General features: G+C 36.1%; 4 protein-coding genes across 7 annotated transcripts; all 4 read right to left on the bottom strand.

Annotated features, from left to right (window-relative positions):
* Positions 1-275: 275 nt before the first annotated feature.
* LOC145574107 (putative CoA ligase CCL12) lies at positions 276-5,805 on the bottom strand. The gene is made up of 14 exons (XM_081631846.1): positions 5,408-5,805; positions 5,181-5,310; positions 4,831-5,090; positions 4,542-4,743; positions 4,248-4,288; positions 3,987-4,115; positions 3,195-3,268; positions 2,824-3,044; positions 2,564-2,658; positions 2,264-2,480; positions 1,887-2,012; positions 1,087-1,185; positions 754-960; positions 276-601 (listed from the first exon to the last, which is right to left on the bottom strand). Exons 1-14 carry the CDS (start codon positions 5,677-5,679, stop codon positions 488-490), a joined length of 2,187 nt encoding a protein of 728 aa, XP_081487972.1. The 5' UTR covers positions 5,680-5,805; the 3' UTR covers positions 276-487.
* Positions 5,806-6,571: 766 nt separating this feature from the next.
* Positions 6,572-8,696, bottom strand: LOC145574130 (constitutive photomorphogenesis protein 10-like). Its single transcript, XM_081631870.1, has 3 exons — positions 8,486-8,696; positions 8,210-8,339; positions 6,572-6,973 (listed from the first exon to the last, which is right to left on the bottom strand). Exons 1-3 carry the CDS (start codon positions 8,597-8,599, stop codon positions 6,876-6,878), a joined length of 342 nt encoding a protein of 113 aa, XP_081487996.1. The 5' UTR covers positions 8,600-8,696; the 3' UTR covers positions 6,572-6,875.
* A 783-nt stretch (positions 8,697-9,479) lies between these two features.
* LOC145574111 (glucan endo-1,3-beta-glucosidase 4-like) lies at positions 9,480-13,136 on the bottom strand. 2 transcript variants are annotated; one of them, XM_081631848.1, is made up of 6 exons: positions 13,003-13,136; positions 12,561-12,620; positions 11,898-12,041; positions 10,546-11,793; positions 9,921-9,948; positions 9,480-9,824 (listed from the first exon to the last, which is right to left on the bottom strand). In XM_081631848.1, the coding sequence occupies exons 3-6, from the start codon at positions 11,962-11,964 to the stop codon at positions 9,683-9,685; spliced, it is 1,485 nt and encodes a 494-aa protein (XP_081487974.1). In that variant the 5' UTR covers positions 11,965-12,041; positions 12,561-12,620; positions 13,003-13,136; the 3' UTR covers positions 9,480-9,682. The 2 variants fall into 2 exon arrangements, with proteins under 2 accessions (XP_081487974.1, XP_081487975.1); XM_081631849.1 differs by lacking the exon at positions 13,003-13,136 and adding an exon at positions 12,868-12,971.
* A 1,722-nt stretch (positions 13,137-14,858) lies between these two features.
* Positions 14,859-19,721, bottom strand: LOC145574125 (serine/arginine-rich SC35-like splicing factor SCL30A). Of its 3 annotated transcripts, XM_081631864.1 has the most exons (7): positions 19,567-19,674; positions 19,294-19,340; positions 19,047-19,207; positions 18,698-18,775; positions 17,729-17,893; positions 16,421-16,558; positions 14,859-15,410 (listed from the first exon to the last, which is right to left on the bottom strand). In XM_081631864.1, exons 3-7 carry the CDS (start codon positions 19,190-19,192, stop codon positions 15,191-15,193), a joined length of 747 nt encoding a protein of 248 aa, XP_081487990.1. In that variant the 5' UTR covers positions 19,193-19,207; positions 19,294-19,340; positions 19,567-19,674; the 3' UTR covers positions 14,859-15,190. The 3 variants fall into 3 exon arrangements, with proteins under 3 accessions (XP_081487990.1, XP_081487989.1, XP_081487991.1); XM_081631863.1 differs by lacking the exon at positions 19,294-19,340 and having other exon boundaries at positions 19,567-19,721; XM_081631865.1 differs by lacking the exon at positions 19,294-19,340 and having other exon boundaries at positions 16,421-16,555; positions 19,567-19,721.
* Between the last annotated feature and the right edge of the window lie 211 nt (positions 19,722-19,932).

Below are 19,932 nucleotides of genomic sequence, written 5' to 3'. Positions count from 1 at the left end.
AATGTAATTGTAATTAAATCTTGATTGTATTTTATTAGAGTATGTATTTGAACAATAATTGAAGTTTAAGTTACAAATGCTTGTATATAGTAATAAGAAAGTAATAAAGATGTTAATGCTTGAAAGTTGATACAGCCAGATCCTATACCAAATTTTCATGCCACTCAGCTTACAGATCAAGTGTCAAGATTTAAGCAGTCAGGAGATTTAGGTCATTTATCAGACACATTAAACAAGTGTACGATAAGCAAACACAGCTTTCTTTTATTCAATAATTGCACGATTTTAAATAAACATATATCATATATGACATCATTATTCTGTTGCAGTAAAGAGCAATAAGATGTTGCATTGCTGAACTACTTAATCAAACACTGATTTCCTATACCAGTATACATTTTCAATCCGACACTTACTCTATATTTTATGCCATCATGGTGGAGGGACATATACTTACTGAAATTCCAAGCAAGCACAGCTCGTTGCTTCAAATCCGGCTTCTTACTGATAAATCTTGCTTCACTTGTTCTCTCAATACTCGCCTCAGTAATTTGTTTGTGACAGTTCGTGGAAATTCCGGAAGAATTTTCACCAAGCTCACCTGCCAGTCAATAATTAGGTGAAAAAAATCTATCAAATTGACAACAAATGTTGTGCTTTTCTGAAGCTTTCTTAATTTCCGTACTCTGTAACTGCATTACCACTATTCAAGTTAAGTGAAATGAAATTATTCAAGCAAAGGAGATACCACACCTTAAAAAGAGGATTAAGGCTACGCTGAATTGCTTTTGAGAACTGTATCCTTAGCTTTTCTGGATCAGCATTGATTCCGTCCTTTAGAACCACACATACAACCAGCAATTCAGGACCACCTTGTGGTGGAGCAACGCCAACTGCTGCAGTCTCCAACACCCTGTCATCAGCCTGGTTGCATGCCCTCTCAATTTCTACAGAACTTGTCTGCACCAAACAAAAAAACTTCTTATGTGTATAATGGTTATTTTACAAGCACACCATGGATCATTCTACCCAATCATTACAACACAAGTTCTATAAGTCCAGAATAAACTCATAAATTTACTGTACCTTGATACCTCCAAGATTCATGGTATCATCAGCCCTGCCCTGTACAACAAAGTACCCTCCAACACTTCTCTTAACAATATCTCCATGTCTCCTGAGGCGCTGCATACATAAAACTCACAAGTCAAGGCTGTAAATGATAAAAAACCAAGGCCAGGCCACGGAGCAGTTGGGTCTTGTATGGCTTTTAATTGGTAAGGTTCATCTAGTCCTCTTGTCTTCTTTTTTTTATTTTTTTAGCATATTTAGATTGTTGACAAAACCAAGTCCAGCCTCTCCACAAGTTTTGAACCAAGCGTGGCTTAAATCTGATAAGCACAGGATAAGCTTGACTCATTCACCCTCTCAACCCCCCCCCCCCCCCTCCCCTTCTCCCCCCTTCTTTTTCTACCCCCCAGAAAAATAAATAAATAAATAACATGCAGAAATCATTCAGTTTCAAAAGACACTCATGTGCAACAAGTCTAGTAATAAACCAAGCTTTCACAGGTTAAGATATATTTGGTGTTGCAAAAATAAGAAGAAAACCATATATTTTCTACGAGGATTCATAGCAAGAAAGAAAGAAAGTTCAAAGCTTTATAAAGTTTAAAAAAAAAAAAAGAAAAGAAGAAAGAAAGAAAGGTATCAACTCTGCTTTCTGTACTTTTTTTATCTATATCAAGCATTAAAGTTGTTCATTTGTAAACCATGTCTTTGGGTTGGAATAAGAAGATCAATCAGCCATGCCTCAGTTCATGATTAGTGTTTAGATACCTAACCAGCATAAAATTATACAGTTTTAGGTAGGAAGAAGCATATACCATTCCTTTGTATAGAGGCATTCCCTTGAAATACACCTCATTATGATCAGCATTCAATAATCTGTCTGTTGCTCCTGGAAGCAAAGGAAATAAAGCCACTTCACCTTCACATGATTGATCATCTGGCTGCAAAATGATATCTTACATATTATAAGTGGTTTTAGCTTGGAATGATAATCAATAGAATATCTGTACAGTGCAGATGCACTTTTTTGAAAAAAAGGACAGTGTTAAAATCATCAAAGAATACCTATGTTCAATTTATTAGAATATGTAGATATAATTTTAGCAACAATGTATTCAGGATAAGGATATGCATTTTCCCTAGCAAAAATTGACCATTAAATTTTACATAATTAAATCTAGAAGATGCTTACATAAGGATTGCCACAATCATCAAGGATCACAAATCCTGTGGACATTGTTGGAGTACTGAATGTCCCAAAGGCTTGCGGTTGCAGCAGACTGCCTTGAACATAACTTCCTGCTAGCTCTGTGCCTCCACAACATTCAATGACCGGTTTATAATAAGCCCTTGATGAAAGCCAAAGGTCATCATCTACATTGGAGGCTTCTCCAGAGGAAGCAAATGCCCTACACAAGATCACAGACAGTCTTCTTGAGTACAGAATCACCAATTGACGAAATAAAACTATAGAGTTGAGTGTGAATACTACCTCATTCTTGTCCAATCTAGACCATCCATACAATGTGTATTTCTCCAAGTCTTCACAAGACTTGGCACAGTTCCCAATAAAGTAACCCTAGCATCCTGAAGTTGAGCAAGCTTCTGATTACACCTCTAATAGCATACTACTATGCATAAACAAGTTTACGCATCCTCATAAACAATATAGCTCCTCAAGCACCAAAGACCAAAAGGCATTGTTGGTCTGTAAGATTTATTAGTAAGAGTTAGAAAGCCTAAAAGCCAAACCTGAACAAATTTTCCAAAACCCCGCCCAAGAGGTGATCCATGATATAGAGCAAGAGTTGCGCCGCTCAAAAAGCATCCATAGAGCAATATAGGTCCCACCACCCATCCTAAATTTGTCGGCCAACACATGACATCTCCAACTTGAACATCCGAGTGTGCCCATGAATCAGCAGCAGCTCGGATTGGAGATAGCTGAGTCCAAGGTACGGCCTTTGGATCCCCTATTTCAAAGATTTATCAAGATCACATAGCACAACAGATACACAGGGTAAAGGCAGTTGATAAGTCAAGCCAATCGTCCCAGATGAGAAAAAGGGGGGTGTATGTGGGGGAGGAGTTTATGGTGCTTATTAATGATAATATCTCCTTACCAGTCGTCCCAGATGAGAAGAGTATGTGGGTTATAGAATCCATTGGTTGGTACACTGGGGAGTATTCATGAGGTCTGTGCAAAATGAAATAAAAATAAGACCAAACCTGAAATGAATAATAAGTAAAGGGATAGGAAGAAAAAAATGCACACACACACCCCCCACCCCCTTTTTCAGGGGAAAAAAAAAAGGAGAGAGAGAGAGAGAGAATAAGAAAGGGCATGTGTGATCGTGATCACATCCAAAGGGAACAAATGCACTCAAACCTACCAAATGCCTAGCTAGCCTGTTCTGCAGCAATTACAATTAAACAATACTTTGCCACTAACCAGCTTAGACATTTTTTCTTTAAAACAGTTACAATGATTTGTTTTCAGGTAGATGAGGTTAAACCAGCCAGGAATGTTCTTTCAAGACTAACTCCCATCCTAAAGGTCTGCAATACATCACACCCCATTCACTCCTTACACCTTATATTATTAGTCCAATTACATTTTCTAATTCCACCTTATCTGTCAACTAAAATATCAAGGTGATACTGCTAGTTAGTTTAAACCACCAATATAACATTGCAAGAACGAAAACAAAGCCTTAGTCCCAATATGATTTGGGGTTGGGTAACATGAATCATTCAAGGAATCATTCTGTGAAAAGTTAAACAAAATTAGTACAGAGATCCAATGTAATAGTACTTGTCAAATTATATACCAATAAATACATAAACATCTCCTTGATTTGTGTGAATAACCCCCCTAAAGATATGGTGTATCAATTTTGAAATGGAGGGAGTACCTTGTGGTCCGGCCCCCTCGTGCTAGAAAATCTTTCCATAATATGTCCTGTTTCCTTAATGACACATCTACAGATTCCTCCACAGCTGGGACCACAATAGCAATGCATGGAGAAGCTTCCAAAACTCGGCTACAATGGATGAAATAACCATAGTTCATCATACACAAAAGATAACCATAGTTCATCATACACAAAAGTTGCTTCCAAATAGAGTTGATTACCATGCAAAATCAAGAATTAACACAGAGAAGAGGCATTTACCTATATAAAGGAAATCTTCGACCTCCTCTTAAGATATAATCCTGATATAAGATAAGAAACCTTAATAATTGCCAAAAAGTAGCACCATAGATATGCAATACAGAAAACAAGGAGTATCCAACAAATTAATTCGACCAGGCACTTTATCAACATAACTCCTGTGTACCTTTCTTCTTTATGAGTTAAAGTAACATCCTAACTAGAACTCTGTTCACTCACTTGTAACAAGGCAATAAGCAAATGTTGCAGCAGCGTAAGTAAGAGTATACACATTAAAGATAATTGAAAACAGACCTGAGTAAAGATACCCTTAGCTTTGGAAATACGCAAACGAGTAGCAATTTCCTTTGCAGCAAAACTATCAGCAATTGATACAACAATACGACCTGACAGAATTATTGCCAGATATATGATGACTGCATCAGGAGTCATTTGCATATCAATTGCAATGACATCACCCTTAGCAAAAGTAGCATCCAAAGCATTAGCAACCAACCTGCAAACCATGTTATAAATGTCTCAGTCCCAATAAATAGATAAAAATGAAGAAAAAAAAGACGAAATTGGTTATGTATGAGCATACATTACTTGTTCTCGTAGTTGTTTCAAAGTCAGTTGCTGAACAGGCAAATGATCAGCTCCTTCAGCTCTCCATACAATAGCCACACTGCTATCCATTTTCTTAGGATGACTTATAGGTAACAAACAACACTTGGCTATATTAAGAACAGCACCGGGAAACCACGTTCCACCGGGTTTCGAGTTGTCTGTATCATCAAGTATACGCCTTGGCGGTTGACGAAACCAAATTGAAAGTTCCTTTAGAACCAATGACCAATAAATCTAAAATATAACATGAAACAAAGTTGCTGATTACTGATTGCAATGCTTAGGTTTGACACAATTTCTGTGACTATTTTAGGAAGAAGAGACCTCAGGGTTGTCAACAGTGAACTTTTGAAAGGTGGAAAAACTAGTAATAGGATCCTGGTATGACTTCCCCAAAAGCCTAGGAACATGAGCTTCCATCAAACGACCCAAATTTGTATAACAAGATTCATATCTGCCAAGTTAGTCAAATAGCGTAATTTGAATTAGTAATGCGACAACTAAATCCGATGAAACAATAATAATATAATAGTGAATAAAAAAGAACATACGGGGAAGGGAACCAGTAAAGAGGAGGACCGAGAACAGAAGAGTCCCAATGAGAGTAGAGCGTGTTGAAGAGGAAGAGATGAAGAGAGTGAGGGTGTTGGGGTTTAAGCAGCTTTCTGGCGACCACTTCACGCCACACCTCAGCCGGAGCACGGGTGACATCAGCAGCGGTAACACTGGAAATTATATGTTCAAGGGTCTGATAAAAGATGTCAGCTTCTTCAACACTCAACCCAGCGGAAATCAGTTGGTTTCTTTGAATCAAAATCTCCATTATAATCTGTTTTTAAAATATCTCAGATGAAAAGAATAGAATAGAGAAAATAGGAGATGAAGAAGAAGAAGAAGAAGAAGAAGGGGGTTGCCACGTGAATAGTTGATAAATCACAGGATTGACCACTGCTTAATGCTGGCTGAATGGCTGATTATACACTTTCCAAGTTTCAACTACTCTTGGATATAGCAGTAGAGGTAGGTGGGGATTACTTTTTTATTTTATATGTTGTACCAAGTATGAGTATAACAATGAGCAAGTAAAACTAAGGACTAGAATTATCGCATGGAATGATATTTAATTTATGCGAAATTATTGGTTGACAAAATAAAATGGGAGAATTTATGGGATTTTGTAATTAGGGTAGTCGTTTAATTGATAAAAATAGGGGAAGTTGAAATTCACGGGAGTTTCCACTTCTCATAAAATATAGGAAGTAAATTATAAAGCCCTTGTTGATTATTGAAAATTCATGAGAATTCCAACTTCTCATTACACAACCAAACAACTTAAAGAAATTCCTACAAGAATTTATTTGCCAATATATTCTTTGTGAAATTCATGGTCAATTCCCGTTCAAAAATAAATAAATAAATAAATAAATAAATTCATGGTCAATTCAAAGGCATGTGTTTAGACAAATTATAAATATTGCCCATCAATTTGGAATGAAATACGAGCAAATAAATACTTCGTAAATAACACTAGAGAGTAAGCTATATTAGTGTGCCTCCAACACTACCATATTTCAATATTTCAGTTCAATTCAGCTTCAATTAGTTCAGTTTAGTTCCTAATTTCCTTCTCTCATAAACAATTCATTTCAGCACTATTCAATTCAACTTAAATTAGTTAAATTCAGCTCAGTAAATCAGAACAGGCCCTAAGTTCAACCCAAACAGGCAAACATGAGTAACAACATGAATAATACAAATATAACCAAAGTTGCCACTACTATTCACAACAATCCAGCTGTGTAATTTTGCCAAGCTTCTTTAAACATTATAACATTAGGCAAACCTTACCGACTGGTCTATATATTCCACCATAATATGGAAACCTTTGACTGGTTGTTGCTACAATTGTACAAACCTCTAGAATTAGCTAACATATGGGACATGCATTTCTTCTTCTATATACATAAAAAGGAAGTAAGTTCCAAGATATCCCAAATCTTTAATCTTTCATTGCTCCTTTTATTTTGCAAACCGATGCGTCCATTCAGCAGCAAGTTCATCATGCCTTTTCCTATCAACCTGGTATAAGTGTGCAATGGAAGGCACCAGAGCATTGTCTGCAGACAACCTTTTGTCAATATTTATCTCAGGCCAATAAATTGAATGCAAACAGCACAGACAACAACAGCAAGTGTCAAACATATTATATCAAACAAAAATAAAAATCATAAAATTATTTTCTAAAAAGTATTTTTTTTTTCTTTTTTTAAAGACCTTAAAGCTCTAGTTACTATAAAGACAATTAAAGAGCTATCTTAAAGCTATTGAGCCATCACAAGTTTTAATCAGAGCCAAGAGTAGCTTAGATGTGAAGAAGCCAAGGCCCATGTGAGATCCCTAGTCCCTAAACCATGTCCAATCTGAAGCAGTCAGCAACAAGGACTCTCTGATAGAATATGCATACCGAATTCGCAAAGTGCTGACTCGAAGAGAAAAAGGCATTCTATCAAGGGATCTCTTAAACCCTTTTCACCAATACCTGGACTTTCAGAAAATGGAAGCCTTAGCTTTATTGGAGCCATAAGATACAAGCTCTGGCCTTTGAATGGTCCTTGCCTCTCACTCTCAAATATCAACTTGTAATGAACCAACCTAAAGAGTGAGGTGATGAACCCGGTTGTCTCACCCGAGCCACCAATATGGGTTTACATGAGGAGGAATCAACATGAAAGAGGAGGAGACAAGCAGCAGCAGTAAAAGGGGGGTAGAAGACACTTGAGCAAAAGAAGACAAAACTAACTAAAAGATTACTAAGAGGTGTGACAACATGGAACTGAATTCTGATACTCTTGAGGAAAAACAGTCGAAAACAATATTAGGTTATATTTTGTAGCTTTGATTGATTATAAAAATGAAGTAGTATAGCAGTAGAATGTTGATATTTGTGTTTAGAGAGTCGTTAACTAAAGTCACTAGTGGAGACGTGCAGCCTAAAGTTTCTAATTTGTAAAAAAAAAAAACTAAAAAAAATCATTTGTTATCAATGAAAGCTTCAACCTTTCCTCTTAGACTTTGCATTTCAGCTTGAACCCATTACACACCTAACTAGTTCCCACCCCCTGAAATCATTCTGTCTCCTAATGAAGCTGAATTCAGACAGCTCAGAAGGACTAGAGACTAGAGTTGACAACACTTGAATAGATAGAAGTAATTGGAAAAATAAGGAAACAAAAGGTGGGCTGGCTCATATTCACAAATATCATTACTTGACAATAAAACTAAAGAGTAACAGCAAAGACCCACAAAAAAAAAAGAAGAAGAAAGTAGAGTGAAGACAGAAAGGTAAAACTTACATAAGGATCTAACAGCAAGTAGGAACTTGGAGATAGTTAGGGCTGGACTCCAGCCATCTTTCAAAATGTCCAGATTAACGTTGCCGGAAGAATCGACATTACAGTGATAAATTCTTGTTTTAAACATGACCTAAAATTAACAATATATAAAGATGGAAGATAGAAATTGAACAATTGGAGAATAAGACAAAAGAGACCTTGGGAGGTTTAAATGGGTAATCATTGGGAAACAGAATGTCAAGGAAAAATATACAAAATTAATAAGAATAAGAATACCAGGAAGGTGGCGAGCCAGTGGTTAAGGCTGTCGGCGATGGGGCCGGCGGAGGAGGATGGGAATCCAACTCCTTTTGAATTCTCTTTCCTGATCCCGACGTCGTCGACGCCCATGATGTTCTTCCTCCTCCGCTGCTGCTCCCGGTGTTCATCATCACGTTCTTCCTCCTCTCTCTCTCTCTCTCTTACCCACCCTTTTTTAATACGGAGTAACGGGATAGATTTTTTTTTTTTTTTTTTTGAATTTCATTAATAACCTAATTTTATTAGTTTTTTTCTTTTTTACAAAAATTTTACTAGATTAGTTACTCCAGTACAAAAATTTGATTATTGAAAAATGGCTACTTACTCCAAATTTTTATGGTTAAAATCAGTAATAAACTTCAAAAATCAGTGTCCCGCATGTTGATGCAACTGCAACTCTGCTCTAAAAATATACGGAGTACCCCATAGCAAATATGGCTAGAATATAAATTTTTTAAGAGGATTATCATCGATATCAATCTTTAAAAGACTCCAACATAACTAATAGATTGCTTAATCATAGCTAATACCAACTGAAAACAACTCAATATGGTTATAGACAAATTGCTCAACTTATCTACTAGTTTTAACACACTCCTTTTATACCTCTTCATGCTACTCTTAAATTCTTGATTAGTAGCCAACAAGTTGTGGGTGTTTCACTGTTTTGTTAAAGAACAGAAACAATTTGGTGAATATTACTCTATCCTAAATTACACTTTACAAACAGAAACCATTTGGTGAACAATACTCCATCCAATATTACACTTCACAATTTTCTTTTCCATCCATAGCAAAATACTACTCCGTATTTAATCATAATTCAATGGCAAACTGTATTGTTGAAAAACATCTTTTTAGAACTCCGAACCAATCAAAATCATAGTGTATTGTTTATATATCAAAAAAATAAGCGGTTAGATTAGTTTGAAGGCCAAACTTAGAATTCGTACTAGCAAAACTCACAAAATAGAGTTGTTGAAAAGAAGAAAGTTGATATATGTAGGGCAAAAAATTGCATTTGAATATAGAAAGTGGAATACCTGGACACAATACATAATAACATTAACACTGACATAACACTGGTGATCAATTCCTATAGATGTCACTAACAAAGCAATCTATCTCATTGGTATTGTATTGGGTACAAAAATTCAATCAACAATTCGCATATCAAAGCCAAAACCAATGCAAAATGATTCCAACTATTACTCCTCCAATTTCAGGATATAACATGCTGCTCCTACTCCCTGTGAAAGGACTTACTGGACCATATGCCGTGGGACTGAATCCTCTCCCAGCAGTTGAATTCGCACTGTTTCATACAAGGGAAAGAGGGTATCAGGAACCAAATAACATGGGTGAATCAGTTCAATTTGATGATAAAAAAACAGATATAGTAAAACTTTACCTCCCACTGAAACCACATGAACCATAACCTGTGAGATAAAACATGCCAAGAGAACCATTAGATAGCATGTCATGATGAGTATATATGTGGAGCTATCGTTCTAAATAATACAAACAAATTATAGGTTTGAACTTTAAAGACATGTTAATTTCGAAGGGGAAGAAAAATTAAACATCTATTTGATCAAGCAAAAATATATAAACAAAAGCTGATGGTATGACATAAAAATTACAAGTATAAAATTAACTATCAGAGAAGTTTACTACATTTTCATACAACCCCTACATGCTGAGCTACACAAGCACATCATAAATGATGTACTTGTACGAATATAAATGGAGTATTATCAGGTAGGATATTCTCTGCTAGTAATTTTGTAAGAATAACCAATTAGCAATACAAGAATCCATTGATAACACATGCAAGAGCTTAAGAAAGAAAGTCCACAGTGAATCTCTTCAGTCTTCACAATAACCACTTAAATACAGCAGGAAAAAAAAAAATTGATGACGTGAAATATCTTGCATACCAGATGACATATACAGTATAGAGCTAATATGAAATAAAACTGTTCAGAGATCTATCAATCAGGTTAAGAATCATGAAGATGGGCATAGTAACTTACTAGGATCGGCAGTAGATGTAGTTGCTGTACCATCAAAATCACAAGTTCCGCCAACACTATGCATCTTTTGATAATAATCATTATATGCATAAGAGGCATGGTTCTCTATAGTATCAGGGTAGTAACACGGCTGGCCTTCCTGAATGGCTGTACAATTAGCATGACCTTCACCACAAGCCCAGTTCAAACCCTTCCGCAGCTTGTCTTCATCGGCACCTGACTTTGCAATACAGAATGAACCTGTGGAATTGCCTGGCATTTGACCAGAAGCACTAAGACTAACAGGATATACAGAGGAGCCATTTGTGAAGAACAACCCCCAATTTTTCTCAGAGATAGGACCACGACGCTCATCCTCATTGAACAACTCATAAATGTATGTATTTATTGGCATGGTTGGCTGGCTAGGTGGACCTGAGTTATTCATAACCCTTCTGATCAAATTATTAGTATATGTCTGAGCATTTTTCACGGTGGCATCTTTTTCATTAGCTCCTCCATTCCATGGCCAACCAGTTTCTGTCACAACTACTGAGACCTCGGAAAAATTGAATGCATCAATCGAATAATAAGCAGCATCCACCATGGCATCAAACATGCTATCATAATGATACAGTGTGTTTGGATCCACAATCTGCTTAACTGAGGACAGAGGTTGAAAAAGAGTGTACTCAAGCGGGAAAATGCCATCTCCTTTAGTAAATCCATAATAAGGATATGCATTCAGCATAAAATAAGAGTTGGTATTCTTTAAGAACTGAAGTACTTGGTACATAGTAGAGTTCCATGATGAATTAAAGATAGCAGTTGAAGGAGGAAAAGGCCTAGAAATTATGTCCATGGAGTGAGGGGTGGAGACTTTGACCTTGAAATTTAAGTTGGATGCAACAATAGCTTTATGAATGTTATTCATCGCAGGAACAAGAATTGGAGCAGCATGCGGTATTGTAGTCAAAACCTCACTACCAACAGCAATTGCAGTGATATTAGTGTTAGGAACATGAGCTGCCACATTTTTATTTACCCATGCTGCAGCAACAGATGGTGATTGCCCTATCCCGAGAAGTTCCTCATTTGTGACACCAACCATAACTTCTATGCTCGTATTGGCAAGGGCATTGAGCATGTGAGAATCAGCATCAAAAAGCCGAACATGAGTAATCTCGTTGGCTTTAAGAATTGCAACCACTTCTGATGCCGGGGGCAATTTAGACAAGTGTGTTCCTATATCTATCCCAATGAAAGCACCTATAAAAGTACCAATCAAGTATGAATATCACTCATAGTAAGTAAATTAAAACAATGAAGGAAAAGGGAAGCACTTGACTTGACCATTTGAATATAAACCGTACCTAAAATACAAGGAAGAAAGCCAATTAATAGCACCAGGACTGTTTGCAGCCATTTTTCAGGCATCATTCAACCTAGGTAAGCTTAAAATTTCACAATGCGCGGCTAAATTATACTGCTCAAGGGGTGAGTTATCACGTACAGAGCTGTAAAGATATCAAAAGTTAAGCACGTAGTATAAGCAATCAACCTGGCTTAGAATGTATTAACAAAAGTAGCAACAATAGTACATAACTGCATAACTACTGACACATAAAAGGAAATTCACAGCAAACAACTAAACAGATATACAAAAACACAGCAGTCTGCTTGAACATTATACCCCAAATCAGCTTAAATTTTAAAAACACAATCAGTTTTTCCTGCTTTGACTTTTTTGGTGAGACAATCATCGTTCAAACAAGAACTTTGGGAGTGGGGAGAGTATGAAATAAAATTAGTAACAGTAGAGTAATTTAATCAATAGAAAATGAAAAGGCAACTCAATGCAATCAGTAATGAGCTAATGATGGCATTAAATTGGAAACTTAATTTAATTCGATGGAACCAATTGATTAAAAATGTTGGGTACATCCACAATTAACAAATTAGAATAATAATAATAATAATAATAATAACAATAATAATAATAATAATAATAATAATAAAAGGAAAAAAAATAATACCTGAAAATGAAAGTAGAAGAAAACCCAGCAAAATAAGTGACGTTTAAGCTACCATAAACCCTGAAGAAGAAGAAATTCAACAATGATTGACAGAAAAGTGATGAGATAGAATCTTAGAAGAAATTCAAAAAGATAGTGTGAAAACTGTAAAGGCCCACTTAGACTTAATACTCAACAATAATACTACGGAGTAATAATAATGTGAACCCAGAAATACAACGAAATTGCTAAAAAGAGTACATAGTACAGTAATAGTAATTGAAGTATAATCTAAAGATTGACACTTTTTGTTAAGCTGCATACTTACAGAGTAGTTACTAATAATGGTAACTCCTCTTCTTCTCCCTATTTATCAATCAATCAATTCAACTTCTAAAATAGGAGAAGAAATTTGAAATAAAAAATGAAGATAATAAAAGAAGAAGATGAGAGAGAAAGAAACCTGAAGAGAGAGAAGCACAGTGCTCGAAGATGAATGGAGTGAGTGAGTGAGTGAGTGAGTGGTAAAACAACGGACACAGCTATGCTTCAGTTGTTGAAAGCAGAAAGTTCTACCAGCGTGTACATTTCTGTCCCCCCTTTTCTGATATTAATCCTATGCTTGTGTCTTTTTCTTTTTTCAAACTCTTAATTATGTCAACACTCTCTAACACAGTCAATGTAAAAACAAGGCTCCGTTTATTTTAACTTTAACGAGAAACAAATTCCCTCCAGACAAAAAGTAAAAAAAGCCTAATACAAGTATGAACACATACAGAGTAACTAAAAAGAAACTGCTGCAATGGGGACCATATCACCTGTGACCTCAAATGAGATTAGATTAGCTTAGCTAAGCAGTTAGAATTAGTAGCATATAATACCCAAAAAAAACTAGTGAACATTGTCCAAAATTGGAATGAATGGTAAATCAAGGGCAGGAGCATAGATATAAGATATTACCGCCCTCTAATGGAGTTACTCTTACAGTATTTGTTTTCCAGTACCTTGGAAGATGAAAAGATAGGAGAAGATACGAAACGGTAACTATATTAAATTCAATTGCTGTCAAAATTGGTTAGCTGGTTATTACTGGTAGGAAAGTGCTTTGCAGTGGTAATATAAACATAGGTCCATGTTAAATGACCTCGGGTATGACCAAATATGTACATGCTTCCATGAGATGTAGATTGCAGAATCTAAGGACAATGCCAAATGCCACCCCCTTCTTGTGTTTGTCCCTAGAATATAAAATAATACAGATATGTCGTATTAACTATTCATGTCTTCCAACATTGCTCATCTTTAACTTGTCTCATCCTTTTATAATTCCAAGTACTTCCTCTGTTACCTATAGCAATTTTTGAATATTATTTGTGAGACGTAAAAAAAAAAAAAAATTCTAAAATTGCAATTAATATGTAACGGAAGAAGTATTAACTTGATGCACGAGTACATAAACTCGTTACCCATACATACTACCGATTAAACAAAAAACGGATATACAAGAGTTACTGCTTAATAAAATGAACTTTGAAGTTACTGGGCATAGTTCTTACTTGGTGTATCTGCTTAGCCTCCTCATACCTTAAAATTTAAAATTTACAGTAAAAAGGGCTCAGTATTATTTACACCTTTACTCTTCTCATACAGATAAAGAACTCCAAAATATTATTCTGAACAATATACGTATGATTTATGACATAAGTATTATTTTTTTCTATGAGATGACAGTAAGTAGCATTATGTTTGAAAGTTGAAGAGTAGGGGTAACTAAAGTAGGCCAAAAATCAAAGAAAAGCATTAGCATTATCCGACAAAAGGTCCAGCACAAAAGATGATGAAGAAAAAAAAAACACATGGGGTAAGCAGAAAAAAAGAGTGAATCCTTCCTTCTGTGCTCACACACAATCCTCAAAAGTTGATTTCTTTTTACCATCCAAGTCATTTGATTGCCATTAATTTAGCAATTTACGATACCACTATGCCAAGTACTGTAAATACATTCCCCCGGACAACGGGTTTGTAGAAATATTGGTGACTCTGGAGTACTAAGCTAAAAAGATACTGATATAAACAGATTCCAATCCTATGCTTCGTATACATTTACATACCCGCCTCCCCCCAAAACAAATTCAGGAGTAGAATCAAGCTACTCGTAGTTCAGATCGTATGGAAAATCAGGTGATAGTTATTAGTACTCCATTGTAGAATACTTCGTAGTTTATAGTTAGGGTCCACCTCAGTTAGCTGGGGTGCATAGCATATCATCTTCAAAGCAGTCAAGAAGTGACAGTTAAACCAGTAATTTCGAATCCAATCTGAAATCATTGCCCCATGCCTCTAACCATTTCTTAGATTTCCAAATTATAACTTAAAATTTTCAATTCTTAGGTTTCAAATCTCACCCATTACAGCACCATTAAAGCAAATTCAGTAAAGCCAGATAGCATCATATGTTTAGCCCAACAAACAGAGCATAAGAAACCTACAATCCCCAGTCTATAGGATGATAGTCATATGTTTATAATATGGGAGGCATTACTACTACTACTACGACTAGTGAACTACAGCATCACTTCTAAGCTCAGGTAGTTGCCCAAGACAGATATCGATTAGATTGGCAACACAGGAAGTACCATCAATAAAGAAGCCTACTGACTAGGAGATCTCTCTCTGTTCTGCTCCTTGGGATGCTCTTCAGGATATGGGCTCCTGCTTTTGTCTCGGCTTGGACTCCTAACAGGAGTTCGGCTCCTGCTTCGACTTTTAGCAACTTTAGGAGATTGCGGTGAACGAGAATACGATCTGCCACGACTCTCTCGAGAATAAGACCTTTCCCGACTCAGCTTTCTATCTTTGGGTGAAACAGACCTGTCACAAACATATGCTACCCACTTCAATGCCCATTACCAGAAACATAAATCAAACCAATAAAAGCTACTGAGAAAACACGCGATTTTACAGACCTACAAACTACTGAAATGCATATATGAAGAAAATGTCAATTGAAGCACAATTTATTGAAATGCATGGAATGAAAGTCAATAAAAAGGGTGATCCAGTTCACAAGCTTATCAACATTGAAAGATCATCCGCTGATATTATTACGTGTAAATGTGTGATAACATGTCCGCACTTGGTGCTTCCTATACAAATCCTAAAACGACCACTGCCCAATTCCTGCTGCACACAAGGTCTTTCTGCAACTACCATAAACAAAAAAAAATAGTTCATCTTACTTTCAACTTATCGAAATCCACCTCACCGAAGTATGTTGCTTTAGTCTAATATTATGCCCTTGGTATGATTCAATTTAGATTAAGATTGGATTGTGGATAATCAATAAGGGGTAACAGAATGAAGTAGAGAAGTTGTGCATGAGTGGAGATGGTGGTGATTATAGGTTTATGGCGAAAAGAATATGGAGGGTAGGATTGTAAGAAGGTAATACATTACCCCAGCAACTAAGGACATTAACTTTCTTTGCCTCTCCTACGGTAGTAGATTACCCCTAATTAAGGGTGATGGTTCATTGGTTCCTTGGTTGCCACCTCTTCCATCAAAAAATTAAGCAAGCACCATATCTACTTCCACCTTGTTTTATTACCATATGACCCCTTCAAAAATGCTCCCTGATCCAAGCATAACCTAAACTTCAAGCCTCCACTATGACCAATTTCAGCAACAAGGCAGTTACAGTTCCGAGTCTTACGACCAAGCATATATGATGACTGATGCTTCACAACTAACAGCTACAAACAACCCCCAGCTGAATACTAAATACACACAACTCCCATCAAAACAGAAGGGGAAAATAGTGGTGGAAAGGAAAAGAATGCAAAAATTCTACACACATATAAAGACTGCATGGCATAACATACCGTGAGTGTCTTCGTTTGGGAGAAGGCGAATAGTCATCACGACTGTGAGATCTAGATCTGGCACGGCGTGGTGGAGAACGAGAATATCGCGGTGAACGGGAATAACGAGGAGGAGAACGTCTTCTGTCATGCCGACTGCTATAAGGATGAGGAGTGTGATAGTTAGAACTCCCACAAAGGACAATAATGTAACAAGATGCACATAAAATATTAGCAATAATAAATACGAAATATTAACTTATATTATAGATGTAATAAAAGCTGAAGCATATAGAGAGAAAATAAAAGTAAAGAGAGCTGGGTTGCAAAAAGGAAAAGGGTAGATTTATGGTAGCAATAGAGTAAAGAAAAGTAATTTAAGAAATCCAGGAACAAAGATGTAAACAGATCATAACAACAAATAATATACACTGAAGTGGGGGCCTTGCGGAGGCAGTGTGGAAGAAAGGAGGATGGGAAAGGAGGGAGTGGGAAAATCATCAAACTGAACTGATTAATAACATAATATTGATTCAAACTTGACTTCATCACACATATTCTTAAAAAAAAAAAAAAAAAAAAAAAAAAAAAAAAAAAAACCCAACTGCATATCATTGGAACTGAAGCTAGAAATGAGAGCCTTTCTTTTTAATTTTTTAAGATAAGAAAACCAAGTAAAGGTTACAATTAAAGCCACCATCTTATCAATCTTTCAGGTGAATACATTAACTTTGGGAGACAGAATACAAAGTATTAGAAAAAAAGAGCACCATGAAAACCCTAGACAAGCTAAAAAAGACCTGATTAGAGCCCTTAAAAGATGCAGACAGCTATGCTAAAAATGAAAAAGCTCCCAGACAAGTAATAGGAGATCCCCAAAGAGCCAAAATCACCCTATAAATATAAGGAATGAGATAGCTAAAAAAGACAGTCTTAATGAGAATAATACTTCCAGAAGGCAGGAGTTATGCCAACTCCCCAAAGAGCCAAAACCACCTTATAAATGTAAATGTAAAAATGTAAAATCACACCAAGGCATCAACATAAACAATAACCACAGGGATCAATTTTTTTTAACAATAAACTTAGTCTCTTTAACAAATTCTTAGAGTCTTTGAGGAAATTAACTCGTGATTAGTTATACAGCCACTTAACAGACTGTATTTAAAAAAAATACCCCCCCCCAACAACCAACACAAATGAGATCAAATGATTAACAATTAAGAAATAGCTTGTTGCAAAAGCCCATCATGCTTCACATCACAATGCTCATATGATAAGTAAATGGCCAGAAGAATGCTACAAGGGAATGAAAAGACCATGGTCTACCTTGTCCGCTCCCTTACTCTCATCTCAGTCGGCTTCTTCCTGTTCTCCTCAGCAAACACAACTGTCAATTCACGACCTTGAAAAATCTGGCCATCCATCCGATGCTTAGCATCAGCAGCATCTGCAGGGTCAACATATTGCACGAAACCAAATCCACGAGGCGCTCTGCAAATGGCTAAGAAGATTCTCAAATATCAACTTGTAAAACACAACTGAAAATAGAGTGATTATTATACTCGTGATTATATCGGAATAGGGATTAGGTTCCTCCAATATGGATGATTGTGGTAAGGACTTAAAAAGCAAGCACGTGGCTGCTGACCTTGCAAACATCAGTTTTAAGAGTGACTTGAAATTCTTCAAGACTTGAACTCTTCACAATGTGTTCAAATCCAACTTCCTTCCAATCTTCAATACCATTAACAACATCTTCCACAGTACTCTTATTACTTGATTGATCTCTATAAACATTGATTTCACTGTTCAATCTAAAAAATTGTAATTAACCGATGTAACAGGGGGCATTAAATACATCATGGAAAATGAATCCATGCTCAAGGATAATAGATCGCTACAATTCAGTTTAGGTTAAATTGTATTGTATGAACCTTCAAAAATCACACTTTTTAACCAAAGCAATATATTCCAAACAAGGGAAACAAATAGAGTCAGGACTCAAAACCGTGTAATTTATGATCATTTACCTTGGTCTGTACAAAAGCCCACTCAATTGATAAATATTTATTCAGTAAAAAAAATCTTCTGTTAAGCTACTTCATAGGTAAGTCTAAATTATATTATTAAACTGGCTTAAATGTTGAACAGACAAAATATCCACCAATAGAACTGCTCCGTATGTTAACCAAGAACACAGATTCCATATGAGAACACTCCCCAACATTATCATAAAGGTACTCATTGAGGAGCTGTAATGGGTTTATTATGTGAAAAGAGTAGCTATGAACTTACCCGGTGTAATAATCCCTAGGTAAGTAAATGTCCTTGAGCGGACCAAACTGACCAAAAGGCCTGCGAAGATCTTCTGGTCTGCAAAGGAACCAGAATGTAGTGAGCAACTACAAGAATCGGCAATATCAGAACAACTTTAAACAACAATCTCCTTCTATATACCATAAGTTTTATCAAAATAAAGATTGAACATATAAGGTATAAAATGATACGAGTACAAAAGAAACAGGTAGTTTAATAATGTAGAGCAGTCCATAAAAGTTGAAACTGTATAAGGCAAATCAAATCCAGAACCAACAACGGTAAGCAGCAAAAGCATTAACAAGAAATAAATGGTTGGTGAGAAAACCTGCAATCGTGGCGGAGATTCCGAACTAATAAACTAGTAGAAGGATCTCTACCGCGGCCAGAATAGCGACCCCTAGGAGGAGGGCTGTGTCCTCTTCTGGAGTAGCCACCTCTAGGGGGTGAAGGGCTGTAACTTCTTCCCCTCATAATCACAATCAGAGTCTAAATAAACAATGGGAAAGCTCTTAGTCTACTTGTATACAATACCAGTATCAAACATTCAAACAACAAAAGGCACAAAATCATACTGTAATAACAACTTGAAACCCTAATCTGCTGGAAATGGGAAAATAACCTAACAAAACAAAAAATATCCAATTTCAAAAAAAAATCAGAGCAAATACATGAAATAAAATCAATCAATCTTGTCAACAATTTGAATTTGAATATGAATATAAGGTTCAAATTGAATTTGTATTTCCGTTAACCTAATCGTTTAAAACTAATATGAGAGAGGAATTAAATTAAACAGCGAATAAACAAGAAGAAACAAAACAGTTAAATAGACGAAAAAAAGCTACCTGAGAAACGAATTTGGATAGAGAGAGCAGAGAGTAATGGAGGTCTGCTGAAGATTCAAGTGGAGCGACGAGAGATAATACGTGTTTGCTGCAAATGATGTGCGGCAACCTCAGGGGCCTATAATGCGGGTGACATTTTTTATTTTTCAGCGTTTGTGCCTTTTTATTGCAAAGTAAACGAATGGGCCTTAGCCCAATACAATTACAACTACTGTGCTTTTATTTTTTTTGGTTGGAGTCTAGGAGAGTAAGGGAGAGTTCAGATTTTATGGGTCTATGATAAACAAATTATAGGAGCGTGCCCAGTTTGATATCTGATAGAAACAAGAGGTGTTTATATCAGGGTATATTTGTCTTTTCGCGTGT

The sequence above is a fragment of the Chenopodium album genome, chromosome 13, assembly GCF_948465745.1.
Source record: "Chenopodium album chromosome 13, dcCheAlbu1.1, whole genome shotgun sequence".
Lineage (NCBI taxonomy): Eukaryota > Viridiplantae > Streptophyta > Magnoliopsida > Caryophyllales > Amaranthaceae > Chenopodium > Chenopodium album.
Note: the sequence above shows the minus strand (reverse complement) of the source record. Positions and strands in the feature narration are given on the sequence as shown.